Below are 12202 nucleotides of genomic sequence, written 5' to 3'. Positions count from 1 at the left end.
CTGGGTCTGACGCATCTCCTGGGGTTTCTATAGTAGGAGTTAGGCTTAGGCCAATGTTTGTAAGATGTTTGTTTTGTGCTGATTTGACTTCTGAGAAACTTAAATACATCCATCACTCACCTTATTATTTACATACAGGGATAACCGTCACCTGTGTTGTGCCATAGCATTACACACTGTTTGTAACAGGACAATGAGTGGTAAACAGTGGTTTTATGTTTTCTTATTTGGGAGTTTCTCACTGTATTCTACCAACATGCATGACAGATAGAATTTAGATATGGAAGTTACAGTGGAAATGATTAGATTGCTCACACTGAGAAAATTCTAGTGAGACAGTGAGGGATAATCAACAATAACTTGTAAGGAAAGTGCTAAGGTAGAAACAAGAACTAAGTGGTCTTAGGCCTCAGAGAATGGACTCTGATCAGAGCTGGGGAGGCTTAGGGGTGTTGAACTCAATCAGAGAAGGGGCCAAAATCTAAAATCCAGCCTAAATCGCGGGCCGAATGGTTTACTGAACAGTCATAAACTGTCATTGTGATGGAAACGCAGCGGAGTGCAGTGATGACAGCGCGGTGCGGGCCACATTGCAAGGCCTGGCGGGACGGATTTGGCCCTCGGGCCTTGTGTTTGACACATGTGCCTTAGGGTATGTGAGAATCAAGGGGAGCTGTTAAATGAGTAGCTTTGGTTATGTACGAAGGTGCGGTCAACATTCCAATAGGGGGGAAAAACATGCAAAGACACATGTGATGTGAGCGCTTGGCATGTTCAGAACATGAGCAGGAATTTAGGTAGATGGAGAATCAGGTTCCAGGGACTAAAGATCCAACTGCGGAGGGCAAGGACCAGATGTAGACTTGGTTGGATTTTGTAGACGTTTGTTTCCAAAGGTGGCCACCACAATTCCTCCCCTTGCTAGGCATTATGCTACTTGACCATCAAGGAGGAGTCCATGCCTCTGGGCCTTGAATGCAGGCTGCTTTGATCGACAGCACCGAGACACAGTGACACTGCATTAGGTCCAGGCACTGGCAAGTTAGGTCTCTCCGCCCCCAGGATGCTGGCTCTTAGAACATTCCCTCTCAGAACCCACCCCTCATTCTGGGAGAGGCCCACAGAGAAGCTATGGGAAGGCACTGTGGTCCATGGCCTTGGTTAAGCTCCTGCCCAACAGCCAACAAAGCGAGTGCACCACCACCATGGATGTTCAGCCCAGTTACACCTCTGAGGACTTCATCCCCAGCAGCATCTGAGCCCCGAAGAGCAGAGACTAATGAACTCTCTGAAGGGTAACTGATAATAATAAACTGTCCTCCTGAGTCTCTAACTGTGGGATAGTTATGCTATGCAACAATGGGTAATGGAAACAGGTGTCAAACACATTGCCCTAGGTATCTCTGCAGTGACTGCATATGGTAACTTTAAAGAATTGATCAAAGAAAATCTAAAATGGTGAGGTGGGGTTGGGGATAAATTGGAAATTCTCTTCCAAGTGGGTAGCAGTTTCCCTGTTTCCTTTGGCACTGTTGCTATTTACCATACATTTTCCTTAGGAAGCAGTGTGATGTTCTAGAAGGAATCCAGGCTTTGTTGTCAAGGGAGATCCAAACTAAAGCCCCAACTGTGTTGCCCATGAGCTATGAGAAGGGGTAAGTCACCCAATGGGATAGACTGTGTCCCACCCAGATGCCCTCTGTGGGACCAGCTTCTCTGAAATGCTATGACTGTTGCCTCCTCGTTGGCCTTCTCTCTGCAGAAATGCACAATCCCCCACACTCTGGGGATGGCCCAGCCAGGGACTGACTGGTCCAGAGTCACAAGAGTCTGCTGGCTCGCTCAGGAGGCAGTACCTCTGCAGTGAGGTCTATGCTCCTAGCCCTGCCCCTATGGCCCAGGCAGAAGACTACCCGAGTCCACAGCTTTTCTAGGCTCCTTCTCCTTCTTTACTCTGCCCCCTTAACTCCCTTAAATATTTTTCTCCCTGAAGAACAAGCTCTCAGTAAGTCTCATACCCCAGAATCCTGGTCTCAGGCTCTGTTTTTGGAAATACCAGCCCAAGACACACACCTTCCCTTCACTTGTATTTTCCAATACCCCCTCTCCAGAATTCAGGAATGATCAATTAAAACCGCCTGGAACTCAATACACAGCCAATAAATACTAATAGGCTTCTTCTCTCATCTTCCTCATTGGTACAAAGTGGAAAATACGAGGAAAGCTCTTTTAACAAAAATGTCCTCCAGTACATTTTCCATATTGTCTGCGTAGCAAGTCTTTTAGGAAAAAGGGGAATATTCATGCCTTTTTGTGGAGTTGGGAGGATTAGCTGAAATAGGGTTGGTTGTTGAGTTCAGGGTAAGCGCTCCGCCTCTGGAAGCCACTGCCCTTCCATTGGGCCCCTCCAGGGGCACAAGCCGGCCCTTCCATTCTCATTGGTGTGCCCTCAGTGGCACAGTGCCCCACACTGAAAAGCACTCTTGCATGTTCCCAATGCAGTGGGCAGGGAAAAAACAAACAAACAGACTTTATCCAAGATGGCACGGGTTTTCTAACTCCACTCCATGCGGAGCTTGGGTGATGAACACAGCTCAGTGCTTCTCAAAATTGTGGGCAGACTCCTCTGACCAACTCAGAAACAGCTAGACTCATCACACTGGTCATTAACACAGTTTATTATTGGCACACTTATCAGTAAAGCATACATAAAATACAGCTGTTTTATAACACACGGAGCCACTGTGTCTTTACATGTGTAGAGGAACATATTAATATGCAAATGGAAAAATTAGTTCTCTTATAAAGTTTCACATAAATACACTGGCATTGCCCCCAAAGGGGAAAAAAAAGAAAGAAAAACCCATAAAAGAACCAGGCGAGGGCTTTACAAATTATTATACAAGCAATATATGATGAAAAGAAACAACGGACAACGCAGATACAATAAAAAAAAAACAAACACAAAGGAGTTTCAGATTTATTAAACTGCACACAAAAGAAATGGATTACATGGCTTGAAAATATTTGGATCAACAGCAATTTTACAAATGCATACATTCTCAAGGGGCCAAGTGTCGTTCTTACATAAAAATCTGCTTGGTGACTTCGATGACACAAAGACATTTCTTGTTTCAGCACTCAGGCTCAATTGCACCAACTCGGGCTCAGTTGCACCAACATGGGCTGGAGAACCCATTGGCATTAGCTCGCCCAGCAATTATACTGCTGGGCCCTCTTGGCTGTTACCCAATGAAAGAAAAAGTGAAGGAAAAAACACACCAAAAAGGTACATTTAAATCATTTTCCCAAAGTGGGTATTTTTCTTTTCTTTTATTTTTTTACTGAAACAAGAAACTCTCAGATGCAAGTCAAAAAGCAGAAAATATTTTACAATAGTAAAAAGTCATCTGTGGTTCGGTTCGGCATATAACGGGATCCTGAGCACTGAGGGCATATTGACGAGGTGGCCTTCGTCTGATGCGGGGGTGGGGGGGAAAAGGAAACGAACAAACACGTGGTGGACACCGTGCCGGGAGAAGCATTAGCGTCTGCTCTTGCATTAAGTACGATCAGTGCCAGTATCTATGTTACCCGTGAAGGCCTCCGGGGGAGGGTCATGGACTTTTATTTGGAACAATCCTCTCAGTTACAAAAGAAACAAAAGGCAAAAGGAAAAGAAAGCAACTCAGATCATTGTGGTTGAGAAATAGGAATTGGCGTGAGAATGTTTGTTATATCTCCTCCTTCCTCTCCTGTGAATAGTGATCTGACACAGCGAGTGTCACCCACGGGCCTATGGACGGCGGATCCAGGGCCGGTCAGGTCAGCCTTACTGGGAAGCCTGGGGCGGGGGGTTTTCTGATTTGGTCTCTTGAGTGCCAGGAGGCTTACTGTTCCACGGGCTGCTGTTTCCCAGGGCAGGCGAATTGTTGAAGTCTTCCTCGTCGTCCATGCCGTTGGCCGCATCATACTGCGTGTTTTCTAATCTAGTGATTAGCCTTTCGTCCTCGTCCCCAAACTCACCTCCCATCAGAGTTGGCTCTCCTACCACCATCACATCCTGTGAACAGCAGCTGACATTATTACAGGGAAACCTTGGGGGAGAGAAGCTCAGCCTAAGACACTAGCGGGAGGAGCTGGGGGACCTGGGACAGACACACTGGTGGGCTGTACACAATGGGGGTCAGGTCTCAGTGTCGGGGGGCCGAGGTGCATATCTGATCTCTACAGGAAATTAACATCGCCTCCTGATGTGTAACAACCACGCGAGTTTATGTCCTTAGTGCGCAGCCTGACACCGGAGAGCGAGCAATGCTAGCAATCTGCAGAAATAAAAAAATGGATTTTTCAAAATTAAAAAAATCCACGCTTTTCACTTGCTGACGCTGGGGACTTTTGAGAGGGCGGTGGAACCTTCTGCAGGGTCGGTACCTCGGAAAATCCTCCACTTCTGCTCAGGGCCTCTGAAGGAGGCCTTTTGGAAATTTGGCGGGAGCATGGGTCGGATGCAATTCTGCAATAGTCACCCAACCTATTCCTGAGGACTGTGTATGCTTTCATGGGAGATGGAATCTCTCTTTTCTCTACTCAGCCAGGTCCTTTGAATGCAGCCAATATCCTTGACATTCTGCTACTTAATTATGGTAATTAATTTAGGTAAAGTTTTCGATAAAAACAATGTTCACACTGATTTGACAATTTGCATAGCTAATTAAGTCATTAGCAAAAACTTGCTGATTGCCAACCAGCCCCGAATTTACCATCTGTTATTTCATGGTGCCTGTCACCTATCCCTGCACAGGCAACTCTGCCACCAATCTGGGCAGTGAAGAGAACCGCTCTGGCCAGCTGGTGCCATACAAGGAAGATGAAGAGTGCTAATTGCAATTACACTGATGAAGCTGGTCATCATCAGCAATGGGAGCGTGCAGGAAGGCTCCATGGAATCCCTCCTTTAAGTACCAATTGTCCTTCCATGCAGACAAGGGAGCCACCTACTGCAGCCAGGGGCATCATGGAGACCGCTGATGGAGAGGCACAAAGGTGGGGCGAAGGGCACATGCATCGGGCACAGTTCCAGCCTCTTTGTTCAAAGGGGACCCTCTGGGGCTGGTGGGTGACCTGGCCATGGGACGGGACAACGCCAGAGGGGGACTGCTGGGCAGGCTCTGAGCAATAGTCTCCTTAAAAGGGCAGTGACTCCAGCTGCTGTCAGTTTCCAAGAGGCCGGGAAAGGCAGGACTGGGCCAGATGCTTTTGAGATATCAGGGTGCATTCCTTGAGAGGGAAACGGAGGTCTGTTTGATGAAATGCCTTGACAACTGGGCAACGTTTCTCTTCACTGAAGCAAGAGAGGGCTTTCCTGGGCAGGTCAGTAGAATATTGCCTATCAGGCCAGGGGAAGGTGTAGGGGAAGGCTCAGATTGCTGAAGATGCCAATGAAACAAATCCCTTAATTACCCCTGGATTATCTTGGAATGGAAGATCTTGTTTGATTGATGGGTTGACTGCCCCAGAACTATGGGGAGATAATCAATGGGCTTCTACACTGTGTTTTCTGGCCAATCACTCCCGTGATTTGATAAGAATGATTATAAAGAGAAATGTCTAAAGTATACACTGGGTACACACAGCCATGTAGGTTCTGGCAGGATAATCAAGTGTGCGCTTCCAAGGACATACTTATGGCACTATACCGACATGTTTGGAGACTCAGGAGGACTCTTGAGGTGGGACCCAAAAAGACACAGAGTGAGATTGGCAAGAAAGCTGACACGGTTTTAGGTGACAACGTTATCTGGTTAGCCAGGGCAGCTGCCAGACGACCCACTGGAGGTGTTCAGGATGAAAAGATGCCACTTAGTTACAGGCAGTTAGGAAAAGGCACTTATGATCAGGAGAATGGTAGAGGGAATAGGGCAAGACCAGGCAGAGAACGAAATGAGGGCTAATCTCATTTCACGACTTCACATGCAGCGCGCTTTGAAGGGCTTGCAAAATGCATGTGTGAGGTGTCACTGGGCAAAAGAAAAATGTTAGAACCCACCACATGGGTGTGCATTAGTACTGTGAGTGTGAGGTTATCAAGAGAGGCTGGGGGGGCGGGGGGGAGCGGGGAGTAAGAAAGCATAACTGGAAAAGCAGAGAAAAATAAGAAGCCAAGTTCAACGTGATATTAGGAAAAGAGTTCCCAACACTCCAGATGCCTTCATTGTAACTGAAAATAACAGCCATTCAAGAAAAGGACTATGAAAATAGTGATTTGAATCACTTGAAATGGGGCTGATAGAGGCGTGCAGTATGTTTGATGGATCTCTGTTCGAACAACAGCTGGCAAAGATGCCCGGCCACAGATATTTTTAAGTGGTCTAAATGTCAGAGATGCCACTGCTGCCTTACTGATTGCAAGAAATAGCCTTAGCCGGATACATGATCACACGTGCACGTGTGTGTGTGATATGAATAGACGGCAAGCTCTAGAAGGGGCCACGTAGGCACATGTTGCACCCTGGCTTCTCTAAACCTCTACACGAGGATAGTGGTTCTCTACTCAAGCCATCCTGATCAGTTATCCTCATGCAAAGTAAATGGAGACATTCGGCATGTTCTGGGCGGCCTCAAACTAGGGGATGTTGGCATCATTCTCCTCCCCCCTCCACCTCTTTAAAAATCCCCCCCGACATTCAGCAAGAGTTGTATTTCCTTCCCATCTCTGCTATCTGTGTGTCCCCGGGAGGCAGAACTGGTCCAGCTAAGAGTCACCCATATGCCCTCGGCTCCCCACGAGGCAGACCTCTGCTCCTCTCCCGAGGCCTGGAGGTGCCACCAGCTTTTGCCCACGTCACATCTGCTCACTAATCAATCCCCCGTGCAAGGACCACCAACCTCTGAGGAGGACTGCAAGTGACTCCTTTCAGGGCCCCTCAATGCTTCTCCTTAAATTGGCCAGAAGGGGTCACTGCTGTTGAATGACACAGGTCTCCATCCCTCCCAGGGTTGAGGCTGCAGTTCGGGATGGCTCCTAGCCCCTGCTCATGGAGTGAGAAGCAGAATCCAAGGATTAAACCCTAGTCCTCGCCACACGCCCGCTGCTGCCGCAGCAGCCACACGGACCACGGCTGTGGTCGTGGTGGCACACCGAATCTGTTCGTGCCTTTGGGCGAGGCTGCCACGTCTGCAGATTGTGCTTCTAAGCAGTAAAACTTGCTGATTTGGTAGACAGGGTTATGAGACGTGGTCCCTACAAGCCAATGTTCACCATGTAACATCTATTAGAATACACACGAAGTTTGCACCTTTTCCTAACCTGGTTGCCTTCCCTGCCTCTTGTGACCTTCTGTGAGTTTTACGTAATTAAAACATCCTTAATTGCGTAGTGTGGGAATCATACTGAAATCCTGTCCTCACTTTCCAATACATGCTTTGCTCTCAACCAAGCTCAAAGGGTCTCAACTCATTAAAAATCCTATGGACACTGGTATCTTCCATTAAGATCCAGCTGTTGATTGGAGGACAGGAGCATGATGGAGCGAAATAAACCAGGGGCTCTTTAAAGTAAAGTTGAAATGATTCTGACTAGGCCAGATTCATCAAAATACAGATGGATGTCACTAAGCTATAGCCTATGGATGGCTCACCAAATCCAGCCCGCGGCCTCGTAACCCTCAATGCAGTGCCCTGTGAGCTGACACCAGGAGGCTGAGCAGGGGAGAGGGGACCTGTTGGCCATCCTTCAGTTAGATGTTGAGCTCTTTAATGACAGGACCATTTTTTTGTGTTTTTGTTGTTGTTGTTTGTTTGTCTTTTAATCTTGGTATTGTCAATACTTAGTATAGTGTGGAGCATACAGTAAGAGCTCAGATATTATTTGTTGAACTGCTCTGAATTCTTACAGTCACTGTACCTTTTCATTTATTAGAGGAAACTATCAAATGTTAGTTCCTAAAACTCTAGTATTAGATAAATAAGTTAACTACTTATGTGGATATTTGATTCATTTATACCCGGCCATTTTCCCTATGCATTTTCCAATTTAACCCGGAGTGGGAACCGATTTTTGGTACCTTCATAAAAAGACTGCTTTTTTCCTTTGATATTTTCTCCCCTGACTCTTTAGGTGGCGATAGCTCAGCTCCAAGCCCAGAGGTGACGCTGCCATTACTTAAGGACCATTGTCTAAAAATCAAAACAGTCCTTTCCCCACAGCTGGCCACTCCCTCTAGGACCCTTTCCTTCTAAAGAATGCAAACCACACCCTCTGTGTGTGGAGGAGGGCGGGGTCCCAGCCACCCAGGTAATTCTCAGGTAGTGATAGGCTTAGTTTCAGCTAAAGAGAACTGACTGATGGCAGGTGGGTAAGAATGGGTGGGGGGCAGGTTTGAAGGGCACATTTAGAAACGGATATTTGTTGTGAAAGAAAGACCTATTCTCAGGACATGAAGCGTGAGGACAACAGACCAGGAGGGAGGGGGGAGCGAGGAAGAGGGAAAGAGAAACTTGTATTGGTCGAGGGATGTAGTAAGAGATGGAGAATGTTCCCGCAGGCATGGTATCCAGAGGATGTCCATGAAGCACTAGAAAGTGTCGGGACTCAACTGACAATCAACCCTCTGCCGAGGGTGATGTGGCACAGGGGGCAGAGGGAGACAGCCCACACAGAATGGTGGGGGTGAAGGGGCAGCACATGCATAAAGGAACATGTACATTTAACGGCGATAAATGATCTCATGCTACCAGGCTGAGGAATTCGGAGGAAATTAAGCAGAAGGGACAGACGTGGGAGGGAAATGATAGAAGATGGAGAAGGGTCCTGTACAGCTGGCAGGATTTGGGAACACCCCTCAGCGATCAGCTTTGGTGTTCAAAGAAGCCCCCGTCCAAGTGGCCCCTTTCCTTTGTCAAGACCCAGAAACGAAAGACAGGGGTCTAGAAGTCAAGGGAATGGAGGCCAAATCAGGGGCTGACCTCTCCATGGGCTAGGGAAATGGGTCAAGTGAGATCCACTCAGCTGCCCTTTCAGTGGCTGCATGAATGACCAAGGTCTCAGAATGAGAGGGGCGGACATGTCGGAGAGGCCCAGTAACATTACAACAAGAAGCCTGAGCGCCAGGCGCTGCTTTCCAGGGCAGCACAGGGTCTCTGGTGATGGTGCCGGGAGCCCCTTACACACCACCAGGCCTGCCCACTAAGTGATATTTTAATTAAACCTTAAGTGACATATCTCCTGTCTGTGGCTCTGACAGCTTTTTAATTCAGGTCCCACTGCAGCCCAGACTCTTAATGTGCCTTTCCAATTCCCCGTTTGCAGGGGAAGGTTTCCAGGCTAGACTTAACTTCCCTCCCATCTCAATCCCAGCCCTGCCTCCCCTCCCCCATCCCAGCCTGCTCAGGATGTATAAGCAGCTAAAAGAGACTTGAACCAGGGCCCCTGGACTCGGAAGACAGGCAAAAGCAGGGTTTTGGGCCTAAAAGGAAAGCGAGACTTACAGGTACCTGACTGGACAGACTCAGGTTGGCGGCCGGCGTCTTCTTCTTGCTCCCGGTGCTGTTGGCAGTGTTCCCGGCGCTGCTGTTGGATGTGCTGCTGGTGGAGTTTTTCCTTTTTCTCCGCTTTGTTGTCGGTTGCCGTGTGGGTTCTGCTGCAATATGGAAAATGGAAGGAGAATCAGGTCCAGGACAACCACCAGACTCTGTCCCTCTGTGGCTGTTTTTGGAGATGGAAAAGAGTTGACTCTCTACATCCTCCCCCCTCCCCCCTATTTCTTTTAACTTTACAAAAAGCAAAGGGAGTTAGCTGTTGGCTGATTTTTAAGCACAAAATCTGACCTACTTTTTGGTAGCTAGATAAAATGATTTGCCTCTAATTGTTATTTCTAGTTTTATATATGCCTTTAATCTATTAATATATTTTAGGGGTGAGCTACAAATATTCCTTTCATAGTTGAATTAAAAAGACTAATACCATTATAAGATTGGGGGAAAAATTTTCCCCCTCTGGTTAACCTTTTTTTTTTTTTATAATAAAAGGAGGGTTCTGGGCTCACTAAGGGGTCTCCAAGGTGTAAAAGTAGAAACTTAGTTATACTAGTGAGCCAGTGTGTGACAGCAGCACCTACTGGCCATGTGTTATATTGCAGCTTAGCTCTATTACACCTTGAAATGTTCAACTAAAAAGAAGAGGAAGTGCCAGTTATATCAGCCATGAATGCAAAATTGAGGGAGTTCCAAGTTAGTATGGTTCCCAAGTTCCATAGATTAGACCCTGATATTTAAAGGATGCTACTAATTTCAAAATTTCTGAAAAAAACAACAACTTAGTATGAGATAGCTAGCATATCAATGAAGGAAAGCTCGATCTTTTCAAGAAAGACCTATTTAGAAATAGAAATATTTTACACCTGAAGGATGAGTAGCATCTTAATGAAAATATAGGGGACTCATGGTAATATGTGGTAGGAGGAATATTATTTATTCATTTATTATATATTGAGCATTACTCAGTGTTTCCATATTTATTTTCTATTTTTAATGTTTACTAGTACTATGTCAAAACTATTTTATATTCATAGCACTTCATATTAACTAGGTAATAGCATAATTTTATCTTGTTTCTGAAAGACAAAGTTTTTGAAAGCCTTTGCTAGGCAATTACTAAATAAGTTGGAAATGGCAGGTGAGAGAACCTTTTTTGCTAATCCTACTATAGACTCAATTCTGATGGAGAGAAAATAAGCCGGGGCCAATCTGAACCAAAATGCATTGTAGCATTTTGTGATGAATGATGGGGGAACTTCCTTTAAGGCTCATTACAAAGATAGCTTAGTCTATCAAGTTATTCATGATTTTTGATGAAGAAGAGGATTATGCTCCTAATTATATACCATTTCTTCTTTCATACATATTTTGTATCTTATATTCAGATATTTTTCATCAAATGGCCCAAATATCCATTTATAGAGAGCTATGGGTGCTTTTTCTGAAGGTTACGAAAAGAAGGAAATAGAATTGATCATGAGGTGGAGAAGAGTTGAGTAGCATATTCTGAAGCCAAGCAAATACCCAGGTATCCCCCGATAAGCATCTTTTTCTTTTAACCTCAAGAACTGAAATCTAATATTTCAAAATATCTATGTTTTCTTCACAAAATTTGGAGGAACTATAATTTAGTAACGGAGTGATGAACTTGGGAAACATAGAAGCAATTGTGACACAGCCCTCCTTCACTGATTAATTATGAAACTGATTTTGGCAAACTTACACCCCACATCTCATTATATACAATGGGAATAACAATAAATACCTCATAAGGTTATAAGGTGAGGATTCAGTAGAAGGTCTGTGAGGGCTGGGACTAGGACTATATATGAATATGATTATATATATATAGGCTAATTTACAAATTGACCAAATAGCAGAATGACCAGTTGATATGATGCACACTGATCACCAGGGGGCAGACGCTCAACACAGGAGCTGCCCTATGGTGGTCAGTGGGGGAGCACTGCTCAGTCAGAAGCCAGGCTCATAGCTGGCAAGCACATAGGTGATAGTGGGAGCCTCTTCAGCCTCCACTGCGGGGCTAAGGACCCCTTGGTAGACATCCCCTGAGGCACATGTGTCAAACACAAGGCCCGTGGGCCAAATCCGTCCCGCCAGGCCTTGCAATGTGGCCCGCACAGCACTGTCATCACTGCACTCTGCTGCGTTTCCATCACAATGACAGTTTATGACTGTTCAGTAAACCATTCGGCCCGCGATTTAGGCTGGATTTTAGATTTTGGCCCCTTCTGATTGAGTTCGACACCCCTACTGAGGGGTCCCAGATTGCAAGAGGGTGTAGGCAGTCTGATGGACACCTCCACCTCCCGGGCCCCCTCCCTCCGCCCCTCCCCCCAGTGCACGAATGTCATGTACTGGGCCTGTAGTTGTTGAATAAATGACTGAATTAATGTATAATATAAAGGTATATATGCATATGTTGGAAAATATAGATGCTCAAAACATTAAGTAAGTAGCCCTGACCAGTTTGGCTCAGTGGATAGAGCATTGGCCTGCAGAATGAAGGGTCCTGGGTTTGATTCCAGTCAAGGGCATGTACCTTGTTTGCAGGCACATCCCCAATAGGGGGTGTGCAGGAGGCAGCTGATCGATGTTTCTCTCTCATTGATGTTTCTAACTCTATTCCTCTCCCTTCCTCTCT

At 46.1% G+C, this 12202-nt stretch overlaps 1 protein-coding gene across 10 annotated transcripts in view; it reads right to left on the bottom strand.

The window, feature by feature from the left end:
- Window positions 1-2660: 2660 nt before the first annotated feature.
- Window positions 2661-12202, bottom strand: part of LDB2 (LIM domain binding 2) — a 326100-nt gene continuing 316558 nt past the window's right edge. Inside the window, exons 7-9 of one of the 10 annotated variants that reach the window (XM_036420078.2) lie at window positions 9490-9641; window positions 6889-7031; window positions 3931-4063 (exon numbers count right to left, since the gene is read on the bottom strand). In XM_036420078.2, the coding sequence (XP_036275971.1) occupies window positions 6927-7031; window positions 9490-9641 (257 nt within the window). In that variant the 3' untranslated portion in view covers window positions 3931-4063; window positions 6889-6926. Of the gene's footprint in view, window positions 4326-6888; window positions 7032-9489; window positions 9642-12202 lie in introns of all 10 variants that reach the window. The other 9 variants (XM_036420105.2, XM_036420098.2, XM_036420089.2 and 6 more) reach the window with 9 other exon arrangements.

This window comes from Pipistrellus kuhlii, unplaced genomic scaffold (genome assembly GCF_014108245.1).
Source record: "Pipistrellus kuhlii isolate mPipKuh1 unplaced genomic scaffold, mPipKuh1.p scaffold_m20_p_1, whole genome shotgun sequence".
Classification (NCBI taxonomy): Eukaryota; Metazoa; Chordata; class Mammalia; order Chiroptera; family Vespertilionidae; genus Pipistrellus; species Pipistrellus kuhlii.
Note: the sequence above shows the minus strand (reverse complement) of the source record. Positions and strands in the feature narration are given on the sequence as shown.